We start from the raw sequence: 25,798 nt of genomic DNA, 5'->3' as shown, positions 1-25,798 counted from the left end.
CATTATCATTGATTTATTATCTCTCCCCCCCCCCCTTTTTTTCTTCCCAGTTGTATCCGGCCAATTACCCCACTTTTCCGAGCCGTCCCGGCCGCTGCTCCGCCCCCTCTGCCGATCCGGGGAGGGCTGCAGACTACCGCATGCCTCCTCCCATACATGTGGAGTCGCCAGCCGCTTCTTTTCACCTGACAGTGAGGAGTTTCGCCAGGGGGACGTAGCACGTGGGAGGATCAGGCCATTCCCCCCCGAACAGGCACCCTGACCGACCAGAGGAGGCGCTAGTGCAGCGGCCAGGACACACACCCACATCCGTTTTCCCAATTGTGTCTGTAGGGACGCCCGACCAAGCCGGAAGTAACACGGGGATTTGAGCCGGCGACGGAATAGACCGCTACGCCACCCGGACGCCCCATTATCGTTCATTTGAAAAACAAATTTTGTTCATCACGATGTCTAAATATTCCAACATTTCCCCAATACAACCCCACTGACGGAGGATAAACAGCGACGCTGAGTGATTGCCCAGCCACAGCTTGTACCATCTCATCCGTCTCGTGCATGAGATATTAGAGAAGGTGTGCAGAACTTGCTCGCAGAACTTCTGAGGTCATTTTTTGGTTGCGGTTTTATCCAATGTCTCTGTATCACTTTGCCTCTCTTATGTATACTATCTGACACACACACACACACACACAAAACCAGGAGGATCTCACCTTGGCCAGGTACTTTTCCCAACGGTCAGCAGAGACGGACTTTCCAAGCTTTCTAAGAAGCTTCACGTGGAGCTCAACCAGGGGTTTGGGAACTGGAGGAAGAACGAAAACATTACAATGACAACGTTTGCCTTGAAAATGTCTAATGGGCAGGCAGGTATGTGTGTGTGTGTGTGTGTGTGGGGGGGGGGGTTGTTGTGCAAGACAGAAATCCCCCCAAAAAACCCAGGTTGCCGCTGTCCTGTAGCAAAGCCTGACCTCTGACCTCTCCGCCGAGTTAAAACAGAATTTATTCCCAAAAAAGAGCATAAAAATCTAATTTCTGGTTCAACCAAAATGTTCCTGCCAGCAGCTGTGAGGGAAGAAAAAAAAAACACCCAAATTTAATGACTATACAAGAAAATATCACCTGTATAAAAATATGGTCCGGCAAGATAAAAATGTGAGGGGTGTCAAAGGTAGACTCTTTTATGAAGCGCGTACATTGCAGCGCTCAGGCCTCACGTCTGTCCCGTCCGTCAGCCGGAGGATGGAAATGAAAAGAAGCAGGAAATAAATGCAGAAAAGAAAAGACGTGTGAATGTTGTTTTTTTTTCTGCTCAAGGTTGGATTTCCTGCTCAGGACTCCATAGACAGAAAAAAGGCGACCGGGTGAAATAACAGCTAGTAAAATAGAGGTAAGCTGCAGGTCCAGACTTTTCTCTCTCCTGGACCCAAAATGGTGAAATGACCTCCTGGCCTCCGTCAGAGCTAAGGACTTGATTACGGCCTTCAAGAAAGACCTATAAAGGTTCCTCTCCCGGGCCTACGTCAGACCTTAAGACGGTCTCTGGTTGCACTTTGCAGTTAACACAAATAATCTAATACTGCTATTGGTGTCTGTCATTACTACTGTGCCCTTACTTTAACCGCCATTACTGTCTGTGTGTGCTGTTGTGGCCTCGATCTAGCTGCGCTCGACATTTGACGTTCCTGTCTGTCTGTTGTACTGACGTGTCAATATGAATCTACTTTTTACTTGAACTTTCCTGTTCACCCCGGCCCCTCGTGATGACCTGAGACAGATTTACACTAAACACATTCAACATGACATGTACACTTGGCTCTGATATGACTATTTAGCAAATGTGCCATTACTACTACTTCACAAAGTACTACTATGATATGATTGGCATATTTAAAAAAATATATGTTACAATACTACTTCATATAGAACTACTATGATTAATATATAGCAAATTACTGCTACTACTCCTACTCCTACTAATAATACATATAGTACCACTATGATATGATTACTATACAGCAAATGTACTACTACTACTACTTCATATTAATACCAAAATGTTATTCGCTCTATGTAACAAATGTACAAGTGCTACTTCATATAGTACTACTATGTAGCGTTTGATTACTATTAATACTACTACTACTACTAATTTATATAGCACTACTATGATACGACTGCCATGTAGCAAACGTTCTACTACTACTTATTGTAGTACTACCATATGATTATGACAAAACAACCAGATATAAAAGCAGTTTCTTTCTGCGGGCCGTCATTCAAATGAACGCTTAAAACTGTCAATAACTCTAACCATTGTGTGTATATATACTGTAGTGTACATTGTACGTATACTGGTAGGCTCTGTCATGTCCGTCTACCTCAGCCATGTGAGTAAGTAACCTGCTAACCTCTATTTAGGCATCCCTGATATATTCTCTGCACCACTGCCCTTCATCGCCTCTTATTTCACCTGTATAAGTCAACCCTTGTGTGTGTGTGTGTATATCTGGAGATTGTTGCACTGTAGTGTTGTTATTCTACACGGGGAGAGCCACGAAACCAGAGTCAAATCCCCATGTTTGTGCAAACCTACATGGCCCAATAAACACGACTCTTCTTCTTCTTCTGGTTACTATGTGGCGTTTAAATACAATGTAACAAACGCACCATTACCCGCGTGCCAACTGGTTACACACCAATGTATCCGCTAACTGCTAACTCTAAGTTTGCCAAATGAGAATGTAAACGTTGTTGTGGATGTAAAAGAGATAAAACAACGCAGCCATCCGAGCTGGCCAGGCGAGTCCCCCGGCTGATGTGAAAACGTGGCCCCCCAGACCGGGAAGGGATGTGCCACATTGAACGGTGACCTTTTGAGGGGCCCCCAGAAATATCGTTCTCCACCAGCAACGTTTGTCATTCCTGCCAAGGTCTGGAATCTGCGCAAGAGAATGGCATCAGGTTAGCCGGAGCCGACCGCTAACGCTACTTTAGCCACTAACCCCCCCCCCCCCCAGCCGAGTTTGACAACGGACCGCTAGCAGCATCGACAACGCGACAAATCGCGGGATTAAGAGACCCGCTACTTTCTTTCCACCGGCCGGGGGGGTGGGGGGTGATGGGGGGGAGGGGAGGGAGGGGGCGGCAGACGCGTTTCGAGGCCGGATACGGGCGCTGGGTAGGAAAAGTTTTGCCAAACGCGAGCCAGTTTAGCCGCCGAGCTAACTCGCAGGCACGGCTAACGAGGCACACTGCGCCTGCGCGGAGATGACAGCCACCCTGCTTATTGGCAACACCGAAATAAATAAATAAATAAATAACGTCCACTGTTTTTAACCTCGGCGCTCCGACAACGTCAACGGTGGGCTTGGCGTGCGAGAAGGCGGCGGCGGTGCCGTCGACACAAAAAAGCCACAAATAACACACACAACACAACACGGACTCCGACGTCCCGGCGCGGCTACGATGAAGGCCGGGGCCGATGAAAAATTACACCTGACAACAATCTGGAGCTAGCTGGTTTAGCCGCCTGCGCGTATGCGTGTGCGTGTGTGTGTGTGTGTGTGTGGTCACTCGGCAGTACTGCATCATGGCTTCCACGCTTAACTTTACAATTGGCGGATCGATATTTTTCTTGCACGCCAATGTATCGAAAATGTATCACGACCGCACGCGAGCCCTCCGGTGGGGACAGCGGAGCGCCTCCTGCTACCAGGCCACTCTCTCTCCCCCCCCCTCTCTCTCGCTCCCTGTCTCTCCCCCACTCGCATACACACGCACACACACACGCATAGGACTGCTCGCAGCGGCGGTAGCGATGATGCTGTTGGTGGTGGTGGTTGTGGCAAAAAAAAGGCCCCCTTCCTTCTCCTCCGCTCCTTCAAGTGTCGCAGCTTTCTGCCCACTTTAAAGCCCCCCTCGCCGCCGCCTCACCTGTCGATGTCTCCCGGAGATACCTCTCCATCTGCGGGAAAGTCATCTCGGGGAGGTCCAGCGCGGCTCCGTAGCGCTCCAGGAAGGAGCAGACCACCGCGAAGCTCGGACAGAGCCCCGGACCGGAGCTCCTCACTGCCGCCGGAGCAGCCATTTTTTCCCAAACGGAGAAGAGGAGGAGGAGGAGGAGGAGGAGGAGATGGGGGTATATAGTGTGGGGATGCGATTGCGAATGAAACGAAACGAGGCGAAGTTGGTCGGGAGGACCGGTGCGGAGGCAGAGAGAAGTGCCCAGAATTCATCGCGCTAGATCAGCATCATGAGTCGAGAAAAAAAAAAAGGAAAGGAAAGGAAAGAGAGGAAAGGAAAAAAAAATTTTTTTGGAAATATCCCCCCCCCGCCTACCGAACAAGTTTACCAACGGCGACAAAAAAAATAATAATAATAATAGCGTTTCGCGAGCAGTCGCCAATTATCGGAAGTTACAGTTTTTTATATTTGCGGCGATTAGAACGGACGATAAGTGGCGCGCGCGTGACGGCACGGCGTTAATTTATTTGTCGTTATTTTGAATTCACGGCGATGACGTCAACATCGGGAAAAGGGTAAAACTTATGTATATATATATATGTTGATATATTATGTCTAAATATTTATATAAAATTTTTTAAAAAAAAACCCAACCACACGAAGGCGGGTCAGCCTCGCGCGGCGTGCCGGCGGAAGGGCGACTTGCGATTGGCCGACGCGGAGGGGGCGTGCACGGCGGCGGCTAGGCGGAGGTGGGCGTGTCCACACCGGGTGTCATGAGAGGGGTAAGCGGTGGCGATGTGGGCACTCCGGGGCGCATCCGTTATTACCGTCGCGATCGATATGTGGCGGGGATACGTCAAAGGCCGTCGTCCGTCGCCATAGATAACGTCGCGTGCCGGGGATGGGATGCGGCGTGCCGCGCGCTGAGGCGCACGCACGCGTCAGTACAAAGGAGGGAGGAAGGAGTTGCCTATTCGACCGGAAGGAGATTCACGCCACCGAACTTTTGTTATTGTTCTCTCTCTGTTGAATGAGACTCTCTCTCTCTCTTCTTTTTTTTTTTTGTTCTTCCCCCTCTTTTCTTTCTTCCCCCCCGCTTTTCTTCTCGCGGCAGCAGTCGCGCCGCGTTTTGCCTCGTTCCGCGACCGCTTTAAAAGCCACATTGTCCAGCCCGGTCGACGCGGCCCGTCATGTTCGGCCGCCAGGTGAGTTTACCGTCGTTGCGTTTCTCTAAAATGGAGCTGGACGGCTCGCACTGGGTTGCCCCCTTTTTAACCGCGCGCTACCAATTAACGAGAGGCGGAAATCACGGGTCCCCCGATACTGACCGGCTCTGCGCGAGCTCCCCCCCCCACCCCCCCGCCCCGTACTCCCGAGGAACGGGGGTTTTGTTGTGGGATCTTCTGCACGCCATTCTGTGATATTCCCAAACCAGGAGGGTCGTCGGAGGAAACCCGCCCTTGCGCGAAGACGTCGGGATTTGCTTAACGAGACGTGAAATTCCCCCAAAAAAAATTCTTGAGCCGTGCAAAATTCCCGCGGCTTATCCCTCCCGTTCCTGCTAATGGAGATCCCGGTTTTCCTGCTCTCCCCCTTCACCGCTTCCTGCTGTTTTCGGTGAATCTGCGCCGCGGGGAGTTGCGGCAGTTCCAGCGCTGCAAAACGTGTTGTCGGGGCACGGGATGGACCAGCGAGACGATGGTGGGGGAAAATAACCAGATACTTTGTTGCCTGATCTTCGTCGGGCTTTCAGAATCACGACTAGTCGTGCTATAACACGTTTGCCCTCTGAATATTCATGCTCGTCAGATTACATGTCACCGAGTGCACTTTTGAATCAGTCGACGTGCCCAAATACACAAGGTTTGATAGCAAGACCGTTTCGGCACGCTGTTGGATCAGTGTTGGGAGGAAGATCAGGATGCCATTCAAGGCTCGCGCAAAGGTCAGACGTTGTGCAGTTTCAATTTCGACGTGCGCCAGTCGGGCCGAAACCGCCGGAGAGCACCTGGTACTGGTTTTGAGGCGTTCTTCGTTGCGTTTTTATTGGTTTTCTCAGACTCAAAGGCACAGAGGTCGAGGGTTCGACTGGTACAGCTCGAATCTCCACTCTGATTCCCTTCTGGCACCCCCACTCATCTCAGATCAGCTGTGTTTTTCATCACCTTTTCGGTTGGGAACTATGCCTGGGTGCCTAATTAGCAAAATTAAGGAAAAAAAGTATCTGTCACAGCTAAACTCTCATTCATCAGGCTGACACCAATGATGTTAAAGTTGTTTTTCTTTCTAGAAATTGCATTTACTTAGAGTCCATTTTTAGCACAAGGTTGTTGGTATACAATTGAAGTACCTCGGCTTCTCTTGTTGAGAGCATACATTTTCCCACCCAGCAAATAAGGCAGAATATTTGTGTCACCGGTGGATCTAGAGATTTTTTCCTGGGGTGGCAAAGGGGTGGCAAGACTGTGTCCCAGAGGTGGCAGCTGCCACCCCCTTGCCACCCTGTAGATCCGCGCCTGTGAGGGGGAGGGGGATTCTAAATCTGTTTGAGATGAGTTTGGTGCGGGTCTCATTGACCGTCACCATGCATGTGCATAAAATATACTTTAAAAACATATTATCTGATTTATAAATGGGGTGGCAACAAGGGTGGCAAGACTGTGTCCCAGAGGTGGCAGCTGCCACCCTGTAGAGCCGCCCCTGATTTGTGTTAATGCCACTAATGCCTCTCGTTTGCCCTTGCAGCCTTTGTGAGGTATAGACCAGTGACAGGCCGCACGTCTGAGTCGGAGATGGCCATCGCCCACGTGGCGACGGAGTACGTGTTCAGCGACTTTCTGCTGAAGGAGCCCAGCCACGGCCGGTACCGCAGCGTGCGGACGGAGCTGGCGCTGGACAAGATTGTGACGTGCGTGGCGGTGGGTCTTCCTCTCCTCCTCATCTCCCTCGCCTTCGCCCAGGAGGTCTCTGTAGGTGAGTTGTACCCTGAGGTGTCGGAAGGCGTGACCGAGGAGCAGAGTTTTTACTAGGTTTTCATTCCGTCCACAGCCCTCTGTCTGTTGAGCAGCGACCAGCGTCTTTACAAGTCCTTATTTACAACCTTTTTGGCAGACAGAGTCACCAATCGCCTCATACGACACCTATAAACTTGTTGTTATCAGGGATACACTGATACCGATACTGGAAATCAGATAACGGGCCAATATCAGGCTAAAATGGAGTATCGGTACCAAATTTTACCAGGGACTAAAACCTGGTACCAAAATCGGTGAGACTCCTGTCATAAATGAAGGCTAAGTGGCTTAACTTAATGCATTTCTTTTAACATGGAAGCCTGTATTTCTATAAAAGTGGGGTAAAAAACTGATTCTGTCGCAGATATTTTGCCCATTAACCTCAACCTAATGATCCAAGTCTGAACTGTACAGCAAATGTTATGCGTCGGAGGGTATTCAGTATTGGCTGATACTTAAACATTCATTCTTGTTATCAGTATCGGTAGTGGAAAATTAATAACGGTACATCCCTAGTTGTGTCAGCCGCAGCCAAAATGTCACGTTAAGCTGCTGTCTGCTGGTTTGTTTCCTGACCATAGCAGATAATTCATATCCGGCCCAGTTTATACTACTCTATCAGAAGAGGAGGAGGAGTGAATTTGACTCGACATGATGATGCAGAGTGTTTGTGTTTGTGTGTTTCTCTCAGGTACGCAGATCAGCTGTTTTGCTCCCACGAACTTCTCCTGGAGACAAGCTGCTTATGTTGACTCTTACTGCTGGGCGTCCGTACACACACACACACTACCTCTGTGGCTGCACAAGGTAGGGGCTGCATGGACACACCCACACACACACACACACACACACACACACACTCACCAGAGTGTCTGCCTGTCCTGTTGTAGATTCAATTTTACAAATATTTGGCCTTAAAAGTTATTAACTTATCTTAAATTTGAATTTATGAGGACGCAATTTCTGCATAAACATTTTATATGGTTTTGTTTTGGGCAGAATTAGTTGTGTTCTTCTGCAGCAGAATCCTAATTTTTGATAGCCTATGAAAGCCTAAACATATTTAATGCTTACCTCCCTGCCGAACCTGTACTTACCTGTTGCGGGAAAGGTATAATGCTTAAAAAGTGATGGGCTAAAATATCCACACACAAAAAAAAAGGTTGCATATGCAATATTTACAGAGATAGCTGTGCTCCAAAAAATATTTAAGTTGACCTCTCAACAGATTATGGCCTCTTTGTGGTCCTCTGTATTAAATATAACTCTTCGTTACTTGCAGTCACAACAGCATTCTGGCTTTTCCTGCTGTTAAACGGGGCTTGTATGTAATATCTTGGCATGGTATCTATTAGCGGGACTTGCTGAGCAGTACCGACTGCAACAAGTTGGATTTTTGTCAAGCGAGTTCTAATAATATATGCAGAGATACATGTCCAAACTGCACCCCGCCCGCCACACTAGCTACATCTAACATAGCTATTACACATAGTACACGATCTGCCTTTTTCCAGTACACAGGAGTGTGTCGCGCGTTACAGACCATTTTAAACCAAATCTTTTGTCCCAGTGTAAAGGGGATGAGGCCGGTTCAGTCTTACCATGTGGTCATAAAATCAATCCAAACAAAAAAGAATTTTATGGGCCAGTTACGCTTGCACATAAGGAGTTTGTGCAAATACCAGTGAGGAGCCATTTCACGCCATGTGCCGATACAGGAGTTACAATAACGGCATCATAAAAATCGATTGTTTCGTATGGGCTTAACAGGAGACACTGGTTAAACCTGGTTCGAGCAGGATCTTTAATGTCTGTTACATTTTCACTAATACTACCGGCATTTTAGGAGCTGTTGCTGTGAAGAGGTTCTCAGTGTTTTCTATCCATTTTATTTTCTCTCCTCTCAGTTCTTTCCCTACATTCTGTTGCTGGTGGCAGTGTTGATGTACACCCCAGCACTGTTCTGGCGGTTCTCCGCGGCACCGCTGCTGCAGTCAGACCTGGGCTTCATCATGGAGGAATTGGACCGATGTTACAACCGGGCCGTGACCTTGGCCAAGCGCATGGCCACCTCAGGCCTCCCCTCCACAGACAGGTATGGCTTCCTGTGTGCATGCCGGGTTGATTTCAGGGCGGAGGGTGTGTGTGTCGTACTACTACTCTTACTTAGGGCTGCATAATTATGGCTAAAATGTTAATCATGATTATTTTGCTTAATATTGTAATCACAATTATTTATCACGATTATTCGTCCATTTTGGAGAAGAGAATTTGTTTCTCTTTAGCAATTTTTATTGATTTTCGCAATACCTTTTCACGCACATACACATGAATATATGGAACTACGTATCCATAAATGCATTATACCTAATCCATATACATAGATTAGTACACAGATTGCACATATATCTTGCCATACATTTTATTGAAAATACACACATACATATAGAAAAGAGAAAAATAAACAGACAACAAAAAAAGGGGGGGTGAGAGGAGGGGGGAGTTCTTTGCCACCTCAGTCTATCTCTAATCGTCCTTATTGAGTGGGATTTGTAAGCTCTTGTAATACTGGAAAAAGAGGTTCCGAATCTTCGTAAACTTTTCTCAAATTTCCAAACTGCATAATGTCTTTAATCCATCTGGAAAAATTAGGTGATGCTTGTTGCTTCCATGAGAGAACAATGAGACGTCTAGCAAGCAAGGAGGTAAATGCTATAATTACATGTGCTTTACCTTTAAAGGTACAAGTTTCTGGAGCAAAACCAAATGGGGCACATATGGAGTTAGGAGGAATGTCTTTTTTGAAACATCTTGCTATAGGCATTAAAAATACTGGTCCAAAATGTGTTAAGGTTAGGGCATGACCAGAACATATGTGTGTGATCTGCAGGTTAACTTTTACAGCGAGGACAGGAAGGGTCTGCATTAGGAAAAATGTTGGCCAGTCTAGTGTTGATCAAATGTGCTCTCAAAACACCCTTTAGTTGTATTAAGCTGTGTCCTGCACATGGTGAGGAGGTATGTATTAAGCCAAGTGCAGCCTCCCAGTCATCATCCGTCATTTCCCCTCCAAGGTCCTCTTCCCAAAGTCTCCTAACAACTTGCATGAATGAGGGGAGATATTACTTATTCTGTCATAAAGAATTGATATTAAGCCTTTGCAGTGTGGGGATAAAGAAAGAATGTGATCGATTGTATTGTTTGTGGGCAAATTTGAAAAAGAAATAATGTTTTTCTGGGCAAAGTATCGGATTTGGAGATATCTGAAGTGGTGAGTTATTGGCAGCTCATACGTTTGGGAAAGTTGTGTAAATGAACCGAATGTTCCATCAACGTATGAATTAAAAAGTGACTTGATTCCCTTTTAGAACCAAACTCCAAAGGTAGAGTCAGAGAGAGACAAGGCGAGAAGTTGTAGTTATTTTGGATAGGGGAAAGTACTGACGTCGTATGCAACTTAAAATGTCTCCTAAATTGTGATCAAATTCTAACTGAATGGCACACTATTGGGTTGGAAGAAAATTGGCTTTGAGGAGTGGGTGAGGAGGCACAAATTAAGGAGTGGAAATAAAGTGGGCTGGAAGCGTGTTCCATTTGTACCCAGGCCTCACAGCTGTCTGTCACATTCCCCCATCAAGGATAATATTTTCTTGATGTTGCAAGCACAATAATAATAAATGAAATTAGGTAGCGCAAGGCCAGCAAGCTTTTTAGGTCTCTGCAGTGGGCTTCTTTTAATTCTATGTGCTTTACCACTCCAGATAAACAAAGTTATACTCTTCTCTAATGAATTAAAAACAGACTTCTTGATCAGAATGGGGATATTTTGGAATAGATAAGTAAATTTTGGTAATGTCATCATTTGAATAAGATTGACTCATCCAACTATGGACAGCGGGAGCTTCATCCATCCAGCCAAAATTTGTTTACATTCTTCGTTAAAAAGAGCTGAGAAAGTGCGTGTGATTTCAACCCCAAGATGGTTAAAGCCATTTTTGACTATCTTGGATGGGAAATGTGAGATTGTAGAGGAGCTCAAGCAGGAGTCGTGACAACTTTCTCTTTCGGCTACACAACTTGCACCATTTATTCCTTCCACCATTACAACAACAACAAAAACCCGCGCAGCGGAAGTGTATCACTGCAAACCCGAACTGAGAAAACAGCAGCTGTAACCCAACGTTCCAACTAGCTCAATAAGGGGAAGTATGTATCCCCATAACCACTACAAGATAGAAATTAGGGTAGCTGCCTGATTAAGGGGGAACATTTCACTTTTCTGAAAGTTAACTTTGTATCCTGAAACTTTTTCAAACTTAGTAAGAATATCAATAATAGGAGGAATGGAAATTAAGGGGTTCAAAATATACAACAGAAGATCATCTGTGTACAAAGACAGTTTATAAATTAGGCCCGAACATTCCACACCCAAAAACTCTCTGGACTGTCTAAGAGCGATGGCTAAGGGCTCAATGGTGATAGCACAAAGAAGGGGTGACAAGGGGCAGCCCTAACGAATACCCCTGCCGAGTGAGAAATGCTTAGATTGTTGTCCATTGGTGATCACACTGGCCAAAGGATGAGAGTAAAGTACTCTAATCCAAGAGATGAAGGCATCAGCAAATCTGGATTTATTTAGGGTTGAAAACATACACTCACTGGCCACTTTATTAGGTACACCTTGCTAGTACCGGGTTGGACCCCCTTTTGCCTTCAGAACTGCCTTAATCCTTCGTGGCATAGATTCAGCAAGGTACTGGAAACATTCCTCAGAGAGTTTGGTCCATATTGACATGATAGCATCACGCAGTTGCTGCAGATTTGTTGGCTGCACATCCATGATGCGAATCTCCCAGTCCACCACATCCCAAAGGTGCTCTATTGGATTGAGATCTGGTGACTGTGGAGGCCATTTGAGTACAGTGAACTCATTGTCATGTTCAAGAAACCAGTCTGAGATGATTCGAGCTTTATGACATGGCACGTTATCCTGCTGGAAGTAGCCATCAGAAGATGGGAACACTGTGGTCATAAAGGGATGGACATGGTCAGCAACAATACTCAGGTAGGCTGTGGCGTTGACAAGATGCTCAATTGGTACTAAGGGGCCCAAAGTGTGCCAAGAAAATATCCCCCACACGATTACACCACCACCACCAGCCTGAACCGTTGATACAAGGCAGGATGGATCCATGCTTTCATGTTGTTGACGCCAAATTCTGACCCTACCATCCGAATGCCGCAGCAGAAATCGAGACTCATCAGACCAGGCAACGTTTTTCCAATCTTCTATTGTCCAATTTTGGTGAGCCTGTGCGAATTGTAGCCTCAGTTTCCTGTTCTTAGCTGACAGGAGTGGCACCCGGTGTGGTCTTCTGCTGCTGAAGCCCATCTGCCTCAAGGTTCGACGTGTTGTGCATTCAGAGATGCTCTTCTGCATACCTCGGTTGTAATGAGTGGTTATTTGAGTTACTGTTGCCTTTCTGTCAGCTCGAACCAGTCTGGCCATTCTCCTCTGACCTCTGGCATCAACAAGGCATTTTCGCCCACAGAACTGCCGCTCGCTGGATATTTTCTCTTTTTTGGACCATTCTCTGTAAACCCTAGAGATGGTTGTGCGTGAAAATCCCAGTAGATCAGCAGTTTCGGAAATACTCAGACCAGCCCGTCTGGCACCAACAACCATGCCACGTTCAAAGTCACTTAAATCACCTTTCTTCCCCATTCTGATGCTCGGTTTGAACTGCAGCAGATCGTCTTGACCATGTCTACATGCCTAAATGCATTGAGTTGCTGCCATGTGATTGGCTGATTAGAAATTTGCGTTAACGAGCAGTTGGACAGGTGTGCCTAATAAAGTGGCCGGTGAGTGTATATTGCCATTCAACCCGATCGAACGCCTTTTCAGCATCAAGTGATACAACCATTTCAGGGGAGCTGCTCGGAGGGGAGTACATAATATACAGTAGTTTTCTCAAGAATGCGCTGGAATGCCTATTTAGAATGAACCCCATTTGGTCTCAAGATATGATCTGAGGCAAAATCTTCTCTAATCTAGCTGCTAGAATTTTAGCTAATATCCTACAATCTACATTTAATAAGGAAATCGAATGGTATGAGGCATACTGAAGTGGGTCTTTATCCTTTTTTGGCAGAAGTATTATCAGTGTTTGTTGTAGGGTTTGCGGAAGGCACTCCACTGACAGAGATTCATTAAACATAGCTTGAAGCAGGGAGAACAAGTTGGACACAATTTTTTTGTAAAATTAAGAGGTGAAGCCATCTGGTCCAGGTGTCTTATTATTTTGTAAGGATATAATAGCTTCTAGAATTTCTGTCTCAGAAATCTCACCACCCAGAGAGCATTTTTGTAGGACCGAGACTGAGGGGAAGATTAGGTTCTCCAGGAAGGGGTCAAGTTGTGGATGATTTTCATCACATTCAGAACCATATATCTTACTGTGATATTGCTTAAAATTTAGTTAATTTCTATCTGGTCTGTCACCATTTCCCCTGCTTGACTGCAAATCTTAGTGATTAAGCGAGAAGAAGCAGCTTGACAATGCTTGCCGAGCTAGTATCCCACCCTGTCTAGAAAGTAAATCATATTCTGTCTGCAGACGCAGTCTTTCTTTGAAAAGGGTTGGAGTAGGGGAGGAGGAGTAATATATATCAATGTCAGTGATGGATCTAGAGATATTATCGAGTCTAGAAGCTCTTGCTTTATTTACCCTAGAAGATTATTCCATTATCTGCCCACGAAGATAGGCCTTGAGTGTCTCCCATAAGGTTGAATGGGACAATTCTTAGGAAACATTAGTTGAAACAAAAAAACTAATTTGATAAGAGACAAAGTGTATGCATTGTTCATCAGCTAATAGGAGAGGGTTGAGTCTCCAGCAACGAGAGGGCCTGAGGCAGTTAGGTAGAGGAGGTTACATTCTCCAGGAAGAGAATTTTTTTGATGAGCATTTTAAATCAACAGAAAAATTACCTTCACATTCATAATGTATTTTATAAACCTATAAATACATAAGAATTCAAATGTACAAATCTTCAAATAAATTTTTTTCACACCAGAAATAAACCCTGTGGGAATAATCACCCCTGGCCATGACCAGTTAATTGTGGAAGCCAATACCAAAATCATGATTTATATACAAATAATTGTGCAGCCTTAACTCTTGCTATTACAAGGAGGGATGACGATGATCGTAACCAAAATTGAGATTACCATCAATAAGTAGTACTCTTCAAAAAGCATTTTCTTTGGTTAAAGGAAGGAAAAGAGAATACGCTTTCTTACACACACACACACACACAATCTCTCTCTCACGCTCTCACATCTACCATGTACCAGTGACCCCACGGAGGGCTGCTTCATGTACCCTTTGGTGGAGAAGTACCTCATGACGAAGCGCTGTTCTCGGGCCTTGCTGTGTCGATACCTGCTGTGTCGCGGTCTGACGCTGGTCACGCTGCTGTGCGCCTGCGTCTACCTGGGCTACTACCTCCGCCTGGCCTCCGTCACCGACGAGTTCGGCTGCTCCCTGCGTACAGGCCTCCTTTCCTCCGACTCCTCCGTCCCCGACAAGGTTCAGTGCAAGCTCATCGCCGTAGGAGTGTTCTCCCTGCTCAGGTTGGACACAATTGCTTTTTTTTCTTCCCCTATACAAAATGTTATTTCAACATGCCAGGGCAGACAAGTATCTTCCAGATTGTTTTTATGGCTATTTAGTTGTGTGGGAGTGAGAGCTTGGCGACATATCAATATCATATCGAAATCGTGATATAAGACTAGATATTGTCTGGAATTTTGGTTGCAATAGTGATATTGCTTTTAGGTTCTACAGATATTTTACTAGAGGCAGAAATTTTTTGATAGGGTTACTGTTTGCAAAGGAACTACAGTTGATATTTTGAAGGAATTTTTTTTACTTTCCGTGTATTAGTTTATTTCTGTAACTTCACTGTTTTTTTAATTATTATATAATTAATTTTTAAAACAATTTATGTGTAACCAGTACTGTTGAGTAATGTAGTGGGTTGACACAATGAAGTCCTCACTGGGTACTAGATTGATGGAGAAATCAGTGCCTGGGAACCAGATGAATCTGCAAGCTCATGTTTTACATTTGATCTGGCATATAATTAGCATTTGCAAATTCATCTGGTTCCCAGGCTAGTGTTCTCCTGCTCACCGTGCCTACATGTACCAGAATACATTGCAGCACGCTAGCTTCTGTATCGTGGTCCATCAAATCCTCTGTGCTGGTGTTGCATTCCACCACTGCAAACTTGGCGTAGCTGAGAGAATGAGGATGTTCTTTGAACGACGCCTTTAGAGTAGATTAGCGTTTTTGAAACCCTGCTAGGCTTTTAGTTTTTCTGGCAGCCAAATGACATCACAACACGTAACTTGGTGGCCAGGAAAAAACAAAAATACTCCAGACGAGACAAGATATGCAACAACTGTAGGTGTTTTTCATGTGCTATCCCTGTCGCAGATGGAGAGTGATAAGGTTGGAAAATCGGAATTAGTTTTATTCTGTTTACAGCTTCGTCAACCTGGTCTTGTTCATTGGGCTGATCCCGGTGGTGATCTATGCCAGCCTCCGCCCGCTCTTCTGCCACGGATACGCGCGCTTCCTGGAAACCTACCAATCCCTGCCAACTGTGAGCGTTCTGCCCACGCCTGGTGGCCAATGGGATGACCTCGCCCTCTATCTGCTCTTCCTGGAAGAGAATCTCAGTGAATTGAAGTCTTACAAGTACATCAAGGTGTGTATGTGTGTGAGCGTGCGCTTCTCAGTGTTGTCAAATCAGATAAGACACTACCATTTGGCATCACAAGTGGCTCCACTTCACATCAGCACACAAACAGAATCAGCAACAAAATACAATCACCTATGAAAATACATATGGTAAAGGATTCTGAATGACTTCCTAACAAAACAGAAAAAAATTTTTTTTTATATAATGTGTTTTTTGGGGTAGCATGTTTCCAGGTCAAGTCAATATCACCACGGTAAACATTACCTGGCTTAAACTTAACATTTTCTTTGTGTTATTATTGTATAGATTTTTTTCATATCTTTTCTGTGGGGATGCACCAATATCACTTTTTCCACTGCCAGTACTGATTCAGGACCAAGGGGTCTGGGAGCGGATGAATAGGGCCAGGGCTCTCAGGCAGGCGGCCTGGACCGGAGGGCGCCAACGATTGGGAGGGTGGCCAGGGTGTGGGCGTCGGAGACAGGGCCGCTCGGGGTGCAGGCGTCGGAGGTGGGGCCGCTCGGGGTGCAGGCGTCGGAGATGGGGCCACTGGAGACATGGGAAGCTGGGCCACTGGAGATACCGCAATAGAATCAGGCTGGGTGTCGGCAAGGACACACCCACCACTCTGGAACAGGAAGGATGTCAGTGGTGTAGTGCTGGGATGCAGAGTTGCTGTAGTGCTGGGCAGTGAAAACTCTGGGATGCTGGGCAGCAAAGACGCTGGGCAGCGCATAGTGACAGGTCAGCCGGCAGCACAGGAACAGGAGGAAAGTATCGGCCGTTGGCTGGTAGACGGGCAGGACGTCAGCCGGGGTGGCCAGCGGCTGGGGGACAGTAGGCTTGCTGGGTCTGACTGGACGGGCTCCGGAACATAATGGTCTGGTTGCAACACAGCCCAATGAAACACTGGGTTACCTGCCACAAAGCCTGGGAGGCTGGCAGAAACTATGGGGACCTCCCCGGGCCAGGTGGGTTCAGGGCTGGAGCCGGCTCAGCACTGAATAGACTGGTGGTTTACCGACCGGTATGCCGGCTGGCGGCTAGCAGGCCCAACGCTATCAGACTGGGAGAAAGGATGATGGCTAGCAAGCCGGATAACCCCTAGCCGGAAGCTAGTCACACCAGGCACAGGCTCTGAATCAGGCTTATGTATTCCCCGAAAAAATGAACCATTTGCTGGGTCCATATTTGGTCGGATTGTACTGTCACGTACAACGTACTGTACATACGTGTGACTGCTGGGATGGGCTCCAGCATCTCGCAACCCCGATTGGGCTAAACGGCTTGGATAATGGATGGATGTACTGTCACGCTGGGAGCAGGAACACAGGACCCAAATGCAGACAGCAGAGACAGGCTGGGGTAGAGCAATGATTTAGTGCACGAAATTAAGGAACCAAACTTACAACAAATGGAGAGGCAGGCAGGGGATCAAAAGTCCAAACAACAGCCAAGGTACAAACAGCAAGGAAGGCTCGAGGACGAGGCATGAAGCCCCTAACTAACATAACAATCGGACAAAGACACAGGGCAACCAGGGGGAATAGAACTGCTGGGCAGCCAGTCAGGGAAATGGGGAACAGATGAGCAAAGCAGGGGCAGGAACAGGAAAGACAAGACTGGTGAGCCTTCAAAATAAAACAGGAAACACAGATAACTATAACACTGGGTTCGAACCCCAGGTCGTCCCAGGTCCTTTCTGTGTGGAGTTTGCATGCTCTCCCCGTGTCTGCGTGGGTTTCCTCCGGGTGCTTCGGTTTCCTCCCACCATCAAATAGATATGCATGTTAGTGTTAATACTCCTGTCTGTGCCCCTGAGCAAGGCAATGGAAAGAAGAACTGGAGTTGGTCCCCAGGTGCTGCAGCTGCCCACTGCTTCTGTATGTCAAGTCAAGTCAATTTTATTTGTATAGCCCAGTATCACAAATTTGCCAAGCAGTGTCCAGACGCCACCGGAACAGGCCAGGACCCGAGCCACGCCACCACAAGGTTAAAAAAAAAAAATTAGTCACACATCTTCATGAAAGAAGGATATAACATTGAAATAGGATAACAAAATTATATGGATTTACAAGATGTATAAAAAGAAAATATGATGAGGGGGATGCCAAGCGGTGTCCAGGTAGCGGCCACCGCTACCACGGAGACCTGGGAGGAGGACCAACTGCACGTGCACACAAGGGAGACTCGCATGACACCGTTCCCACGCAGAAAAAGAGAAAGGGGAAGATGTCATTCAGAGAGAGAGAAAAGACATGTGAGAGAAGAGAACAGTTTGCAGTAGTCAATAATCTATACTCTATAATCTCGTCGGCAGAACAGTGCCAACATTCGCTACAATGTAGCGAATTCGGGGGGCAGCCGGGAACCGCCGCAGCTGGGACGCGAACCCGGGTCTCCTGCACCATGGGTGACTACGTTAACCAGCCGACTAAACTGCATTGAACCCGTCCTATACAATAGGACGGGTTCAATGCAGAGAGGGAATTAATCGTAAGAATACATTGACAAAATGAAGTGGCTGTCTTTCTTCTTCGTTTTATTCATGACAGTTTATTCATGGCTTTTGTCATCAGATTTCAGTCTTGAGTAAAATCTCCGTTACCGATACTCCATTTTTGTCTGGTATTGACCCAATATCCGGTATCAGTATCAGTGCATCCCTGCTTGTCTTTGGTCTGTCCAGCTATTAAAGCCAGAGTGATTGCCTTATTGGTTTGGGTCAATAGTGTGATTACCAATATCAATCATGGTTATTAGTCACTGGATTCAAGGAACAGGTTTACTTTACTGCACCGTATTTTACACAATTTACCAATACACACATTGTGATGTAGGAGTTCTTGTACCACAGTGTGACTTTCATGCTGAAATCCAGTTAAAACAACAATCTAATGTATTAATCCATTGGTCACCACAGAGGACTGGCCTACTTCTTCCTGAATCTCCTATCACGTAAAGTAAAAAGCTTTAATTAATCTATTCTTACAAATGATTAGTTGTGCGGGCCCACCTGTCTCATCCGTCTCTCTGGTCTGCTGTCGCTCTGCAGGTGCTGGAGTTACTGAGGAGACGTGGGCAATGTTCCGGAGAGGACTTCGACTCCATGGGTCTGCTACAGACGCTGTGTCTGGTCAAGACTGACACCGTGGACGGGAACAAAGCTGCAAGCACCACGCACAAACAGGACAAACCTAAAGTTAACCCCGCCGACCCCAATGGGAGCCCCGAGGCAGCGGCCAGCTCGGATGGTCCAAAGTCCAGTGACAAGGGCATGGAGACGGAGATGAAGGGTGAGTTTGACAAAATGTGGCACTTTTGGGAGTCGCTGTGTGGATATAATGGAGACGTACCGTTTGTAAACTGAAAATTTACCTTTTACATTCGGTACCCAAAAGACCTGTAATTCCCTAAACGACTCAACTCCGTTATTCTTCTTTATAATCAGGGTTGTTCTCATATAACCAACACCTACCAGACCGACACTCAGTGTAGATTTCGATGCTTTATTGCGGCGCGATTATGCAACACCTGAGCAACAGATAGAAATATCCACTAGGGTGTCCAAGTGGCGTGGCAGTCTATTCCGTTGCCTACCAACATGGGGCTCACCGGTTCAAATCCCCATGTTACCTCCGGCTTGGTCAGGCGTCCCTACAGACACAACTGGCCGTGTCTGCGGGTGGGAAGCCTGATGTGGGTATGTGTCCTGGTCGCTGCACTAGCGCCCTCGCCTCTGGTTGGTCGGGGTGTCTGTTTAGGGGGGAGGGGGAACTGCGGGGGAATAGCGTGATCCCTCCGTGCGCTACGTCCCCCTGGCGAAACTCCTCACTGTCAGGTGAAAAGAGGCGGCTGGCGACTGACCCCACATGTATCGGAGGAGGCATGTGGTAGTCTGCAGCCCTCCCCGGATCGGCACGGGGTGGAGCAGCGACCGGGACGGCTCGGAATAGTGGGGTAAAAGGCCAGATACACCTGGGGAGAAAAGGGGGGGAAATTCAAGAAAGACTCTGATGGTCTGAAATGTAAGATACAGGACAAAGAGGCATCGCTTTGTGTGTTGATGTTTGACCCCCACTGTTCACCTTCGACTCACGTTCACTCATGCTTTAAACAATGACAGCCGGCACCATTAAGCCACCTAAAACATTAAACTCTGTATTTTACCACAAAAACCGTCAAAGAATGCGATGTCCACCATATGATTTAAATATTCATTTATTATAATTCAAATATTCATGAGGTGTTCATATTGTTCAATTTCATTAACTTTGCAATAAAAAGACATTCTTTATGTCATCATTTGCTCTGTTTTAAAGAGGGCTCAGGTACCGTTTAGGCACCAGTACCGTTTTAAATGTATTGTTTAAGTATCGGTATCAGTTAAAACATAGTAGATACCCGTCCTTATTTCTAACCTTCTTCATAATATTTTGATCTGTCCTCTTGATCTAACTAATAAATGTGATGCTGATTTTGATAAAACTGATGCTAAATCCCTAAAATGTGAAGTGTAAATACAAGTGGAGAGTAGATGAGAAGAATGGATGAGTGGAAAGACTGTAGAATTTAGAGAGGAAGGGAACATCATAATAATAATGATTTATATGTATAGCACTATATAAAGGGAAATGCAAGTCGGTGCTTTACAATCACAAAACAAAAACATATAAGTTAACATGGAAGATATACATACATGACTATACATAAGTCATTACAAATAAAACGAGAACAGGATCTGATGAACCATCGCTGATTCGCTTCATCTCAGTTACAATGGCGAGTGCAGCTAGTTTTGGATGTTTAATTGCTTTTATTTCTTTTGATTTGGATCAGTAATGGAGCCAGACAGTAATTTTCCATTGCCTGTACCTCCTTCCTATAGTGGTAAAGGAAAGTAAAAACAACCCATGTTGATAAAAGTGCTGTACAGACCAGAGCAGGTAGCTAAAGCACAAATACAAGAAAGACTGACATAGACAACAAGGCATATAATATAGCTCATAGGCACAAATGGAACAACACGTGGACACAGGCACAAGCCAGAAATCAGCCACATCAGGAGGATTCAAATGCTAGGGAATGAAAGTAAATTTTGAGCCAGGACTTAAAAGAGGCGATGGACGGGGCAGATCTTATAGAATTGTACTTGGCCAATTACCCTATTTTCGGAGCTGTCCCGGTTGCTTGCTCCACCCCCTCTGCTGATCCGGGGAGGGCTACACACTACCACATGCCTCCTTCGATACATGTGGAGTCGCCTGCCGCTTCTTTTAATCTGACAGTGAGGAGTGTTGCCAGGGGGACGTAGCACGTGGGAGGATCATGCTATTCCCCCCAGTTCCCCTTCCCCCCTGAACAGGCACCCCGACCAACCAGAGGAGGCGCTAGTGCAGCGACCAGGACACATACCCACATCCAGCTTCCCACCCGCAGACATGGCCAATTGTGTCCGTAGGGACGCCCGACCGAGCCAGAGGTGACAAGGGGATTCGAAACGGGGATCCCTGTGTTGGCAGGCAACAGAATAGACTGCTACGCCACCCAGATGCCCTGGAATAGAGGGTTAAAAGGTCTGCGATATAGGAGGGGGCCAGCCCATTTATGGCTTTATAGACCAACAGGAGAACCTTAAAATCAATTCCTCACAGGCAGCCAGTGGAGAGAGGCCAGTATAGGCGTAATATGGTCTCTCTTCCAGGTACCTGTCAGGAGCCTGGCTGCGGCGTTCGGGACCAGTTGCAGGCGGAACAGGGACGACTGACTAATCCCAACATACATGGCATTGCAGTAGTCCAAGCGGGAGGATATCTAAGTGTCAATAACTTTCTCGAGATCTTTAAAAGAGAGAAATGGCTTGATCTTGGCAATAGAAGCTGGAAAAAACAGGCTTTCACTACTGCATTTACTTGCTTGTCAAACTTGAAGGTAGAGTCAAATATCACACCAAGGTTGTTGACATGATGTTTGACAAAGGTGGACAGGTTGGCAAGACTGTTGGTAAACACTTCAATGGAGTCGGGGGGGGGGCAATTAGGACAATGTAAGATTTGCCTTCTTTCAGCTTTAGGAAGTTTTGTGCCCTCCAGCACATTATGTCCTCAAGGTAGTTCAAGAGGCTGACTAGATTAGACTATTATTTGGTTTCACGGGGAGGTAAAGCTGAGTGTCCTCAGCATAACAGTGGAAGGAAATTTATTTTTGAATGATTTGACCGAAGGGAAGTATGTATATAGAGAGAAGAATGGGACCTAGGATGGAACCTTGAGGGACCCCACAGGAGAGACTAGCTGGGGGGGAGGAAAACTTGCCTATGTTAATAGAGAAGCTTCTATTTTTGAGGTAGGAAGTGAACCATTTCAAGGCAGAGCCATCAACACCAAGCCCGTACTGGAGACAGTCTATTAAAATGTCATGAATCCACAGTATCGTATGCCACGCTGAGGTGAAGAAGACTTAGAATGGCACAGTCACAGGAGTCGGTAGATAGGAGCTGGTTATTGTACACTTTCAGCAAGGCAGACTCTGCTATGATAAACTTTAAAGCCTGACTGAAATCTTTCCAAGATGTTTTGGTGTAGGACAGCAATTGACTGAGAATAACCTCTTCGAGAACCTTTGACAGGAATGGAAGTTTAGAAATAGGTCTGTAGTTCCTAGATAAGGTAGGGTCTAAGTTGGTTTTTTTCAGGAGGGGCTGGACCACTGTGTGCTTGAAACGGGTTGGAACGGTACCAGTGGCCAGGGAGCTGTTGATAATGGAGAGGATCCTGGGCCCGGCTATGTCAAGACATCCTTCACGAGGGCAGTAGGAACAATGTCATGGGGGCAGGTTGTAGGTTTCATGATGGAAACAATCTTTTTAAGGGTGAGTAGCGTGATAATTTAGAAGCAGTCCAATTTAGAAGAACTGACCAGTGAGAAAGCTAAGTCACTGGTGGGGGGGGGTCATTCTTATATCCTCAACTTTGCTAATGAAAATTGTTAAAAATTCTTTGCACTTAGCAGGAGACACATCTAAGGGGCCGGGCAGATGACAGAATTTATGGTACTAAATAAGAAATTGGGATTATGAAAGCTGTTGGAAATTAGGTCAGAAAAGTATTTTGCTCTCGCAGCCTTAACTGCTTCCTGATATTTGTGAAGATTGTTTCACAAAATTTCAAAGGAAGGAGCTAATGTTGAGCTCCTTTAGCTCCCCACCATTATTCTGATTCTGATACCAGTTATCAGCAGTATTATAGGGTCGAGGTGTTAAAAAAGCACCATAATGACATGCCTGCTTCTAGATTCATGACGTTAACATGAAACTCAATTTTTTTCTCCTAACAGAGCTCGCTCCCCTGCTGTCGGGAAACCGTGAGAAACTAGGCGACATCAAACAGGGTGAAGGAGGAGCTCTTCGACAGCGAGCAATCTGATTGACTGTCGGCACGAGGGTGGAGACTGACTGGTTGTACCCAGAGAAGTTGATGGTTTCAGCCTCCATTCCAGGGCTGGAGGAGGGTCATCTGATCATCTTTTGCCCGCACCTGCAACTTGGTTCTCACAACTCCACAAACCGCTTTTTGTAAACCCAGTGGGCGCACCGAACAAGTCTGCCGCCAAACATATACAAAAGACGGCTTTCATTAGTTCCCCTCTTCATTTGAATGTTTCCCAGGATGTAATTGGTTTAAGTAATGGAGATGCTGTCTGCCCCCCCCCCCCACCACCACCACCTTTTATGCCTTTTGACAACACCCTCAACCAGACTGCGTTTCCTTCTTCGGGGCATCCCCAAATTAGGTAGAAACAAAGCAAAGCAGAGAACGACTGCGATCCTGACTGTCTCATAGTCACATCCGTGTTGATTTCAGGATTCAGAGCAAAGCAGAGGACCAGCCAGCTGTTCTGCTCCGTTTGTTTCTGAGTCACAATGACCTCACAGACCTCAACCCATGACTCATTTGGCCTTTTTTTATATTTTGGAAAGAAACACTACACTAAGAAAAGCCAAGAAAAATAAAAATATGAAACTGCTTCTATCGTTATGTACTGATGGATGTGTAGGGACTAATGGCTAAATGGACTGTCGGAGAGGAAAACCGTTTAAAACAAGTTAAGCTGCGAACTGCCATTGTTTGACTAAAACCACTTGCCAGCAAAACATTTGATCAGATTTCTTCCTTTTAGAGGAGGGAATCTCATTATCTCATTGACTCAATGTTTTTTTTAATATCATACAGGAAGCTTTTAAAAGGGTGACAGCTGATTGCAAAACTGACTTAACTCTTAAATGGCCTTAAAAGCTTTCAGATGTGCCTTGTATTTAGCTGAGGGAAGAAAACCACCATTAAGTCGCAGGTAGGTTGACGTCTGTATTGGCAGAATATTGAGTTGCACTAATGTCGCTGTGGGAGAATGTTGTTTTTATGAGATTTTCTGTCACATTTCAAACTGGTGTTTTAAACAGGAACACCGTTTGATGTAAGTTTATTCATGCTTGTAATGTGATATATGTCCAGACTGGAACTCCATTGTCTTGCAAGTGTCGGTACAGGTTTTATTTAATCTGTTTTTTTTTGTTTTTTGTTTTTTTTAGATAATAGGAGTTATTCTGTTTACGGTTACTAACTTGACTGGAAGACCAGAGTTTCTGTGAAGAACACGGTACATTGCAATCATATGAACTGGATTTAAAAAATAATAATAACTTCTAATCTCAGTCTGTCTTAAACTTTTTTTTCTCATGTAACATTAGACAATAGTTAACAGTTGCACAAAGGTACAATCAGAAGTACTGTATGTCCATTAAGGAAAAGACAGCGTCACATGTTCATTATTCAACATAGAACAGATTCTCACTTAGTGAAAATAGGACTAATTTGTATGTAAAACACTCTGGTCCCTAAATAGCCTTGGTAATATTTACTTGTGAGTTTTTCCCCCTTTTCTCCTCAGTGAATTTAGCCATAGTTGAGATCTGTTTTTTTAAAGCAAGTTTCCCGGAGACAGGGATCCATTTTAACCCACTGTTCTGGATGTTTGAGTCAGGCCCCAAGTGTCATGATAGACAAGGTACTCAAGATAAATCTATTTCCTCGGGAATCTCAGGAAGCTTTGTTGAATTATGTAACATGGCTGTTTGTCACTTGTGTTTTAGAGTTCCCTTGCATTGTGTAACTGGACATGACCTGTGGCCTGCCTGTATATGCTGCATTCAGTGGAACACGTTTCCTTATGGGGCATGTGTCCCGGGGTATAATCCACTGTTTTACATTGGTTTGTATGAGTTTGTGATTTGTTTTTCAAAATGCTAAGTATGTAAATGTTTTGCGAGCTTTCATTCTCTGCCTTCAGACAACATCCAGATGTAAAATCTGTGAAATAAACTGCTGATAGTTGCCTTTATGTTATCATAATTGTAATATTCAATCTGCAGTTGGTAGTTTAAAATTGAATACATGAGAAAAAGAGCTTTATTAGGAGTTTGTAAAATGGGGAACTTGTACTGTGTTTTTCTGTGTTTGCATACTTTAAACCAAGTGTTTAAAAACCCAACTGAGGTCGAATGATAGTATCGGTCTTTCAGACTTGGGCCGTTTCCAAGGGCAACATGACGCCGGGCGCCATCTTCCAAGGATCAGCGGCATTGTTAACGAATTAGCTAGCACTTTAGCCATTGACTTAGCCATCTGTTAGCATCACATTTGCCTTTACCCTTATCCGTACTTCACTGCGATGTTTAATGAACGTGATCGATTTGCGTCTCACTGCTGCAACCCAGGCCATCCTGCGCGTCTTGGTTAAGCCCTCTTATGTTCTTTCCTTCGTTTCTCTTCCAAGAAGGGAAAGGGGGAAAAGCGTAACCCATTCTCGAGTTTAATACCGGAGCGATCGTGGGATTTGCTGCGGCAATTCCTCACGCAACAGGAAAGCCCAGCCGTCTCGCCTGCGTGCATAACCTAATCTAATATGTAGCTTTAGATATCCAATCTAACCTGAAATGTTGCCTTAAATATTTTTTTTTTGCATTTATAAATGTATATATTGTA

At 45.7% G+C, this 25,798-nt stretch overlaps 2 protein-coding genes across 5 annotated transcripts in view; one reads left to right on the top strand and one right to left on the bottom strand.

Annotated features, from left to right (window-relative positions):
• Nucleotides 1-4,090, bottom strand: part of rsf1a (remodeling and spacing factor 1a) — a 39,943-nt gene extending 35,853 nt beyond the window's left edge. For both annotated transcript variants that reach the window (XM_056283741.1, XM_056283742.1), the window contains exons 1-2: nucleotides 3,937-4,090; nucleotides 714-805 (exon numbers count right to left, since the gene is read on the bottom strand). In XM_056283741.1, coding sequence (XP_056139716.1) covers nucleotides 714-805; nucleotides 3,937-4,090 — 246 coding nt within the window. The remainder of the gene's footprint in view (nucleotides 1-713; nucleotides 806-3,936) is intronic.
• A 545-nt stretch (nucleotides 4,091-4,635) lies between these two features.
• LOC130115572 (pannexin-1-like) lies at nucleotides 4,636-25,798 on the top strand. Of its 3 annotated transcripts, XR_008810509.1 has the most exons (9): nucleotides 4,636-5,174; nucleotides 6,715-6,942; nucleotides 7,675-7,790; nucleotides 8,891-9,078; nucleotides 14,344-14,622; nucleotides 15,542-15,764; nucleotides 18,814-19,054; nucleotides 22,453-22,629; nucleotides 23,094-25,798. XR_008810509.1 is itself a non-coding variant. In XM_056283282.1 (8 exons), exons 1-8 carry the CDS (start codon nucleotides 5,000-5,002, stop codon nucleotides 23,180-23,182), a joined length of 1,539 nt encoding a protein of 512 aa, XP_056139257.1. In that variant the 5' UTR covers nucleotides 4,636-4,999; the 3' UTR covers nucleotides 23,183-25,798. The 3 variants fall into 3 exon arrangements, 2 of the variants coding, with proteins under 2 accessions (XP_056139257.1, XP_056139259.1); XM_056283282.1 differs by lacking the exon at nucleotides 22,453-22,629; XM_056283284.1 differs by lacking the exons at nucleotides 4,636-5,174; nucleotides 22,453-22,629 and adding an exon at nucleotides 5,896-5,914.

The sequence above is a fragment of the Lampris incognitus genome, chromosome 7 (genome assembly GCF_029633865.1).
Source record: "Lampris incognitus isolate fLamInc1 chromosome 7, fLamInc1.hap2, whole genome shotgun sequence".
Taxonomy (NCBI): domain Eukaryota; kingdom Metazoa; phylum Chordata; class Actinopteri; order Lampriformes; family Lampridae; genus Lampris; species Lampris incognitus.
Note: the sequence above shows the minus strand (reverse complement) of the source record. Positions and strands in the feature narration are given on the sequence as shown.

Excerpts from the sequence above, each read along its gene's own strand:
- LOC130115572 (XM_056283282.1), top strand. The coding sequence starts at position 5,000 with ATGAGACTCTCTCTCTCTCTTCTTTTTTTTTTTTGTTCTTCCCCCTCT. Across the intron at positions 7,791-8,890 it reads TACCTCTGTGGCTGCACAAG|TTCTTTCCCTACATTCTGTT; the intron begins GTAGGGGCTGCA and ends CTCTCCTCTCAG. Across the intron at positions 9,079-14,343 it reads GGCCTCCCCTCCACAGACAG|TGACCCCACGGAGGGCTGCT; the intron begins GTATGGCTTCCT and ends ACCATGTACCAG.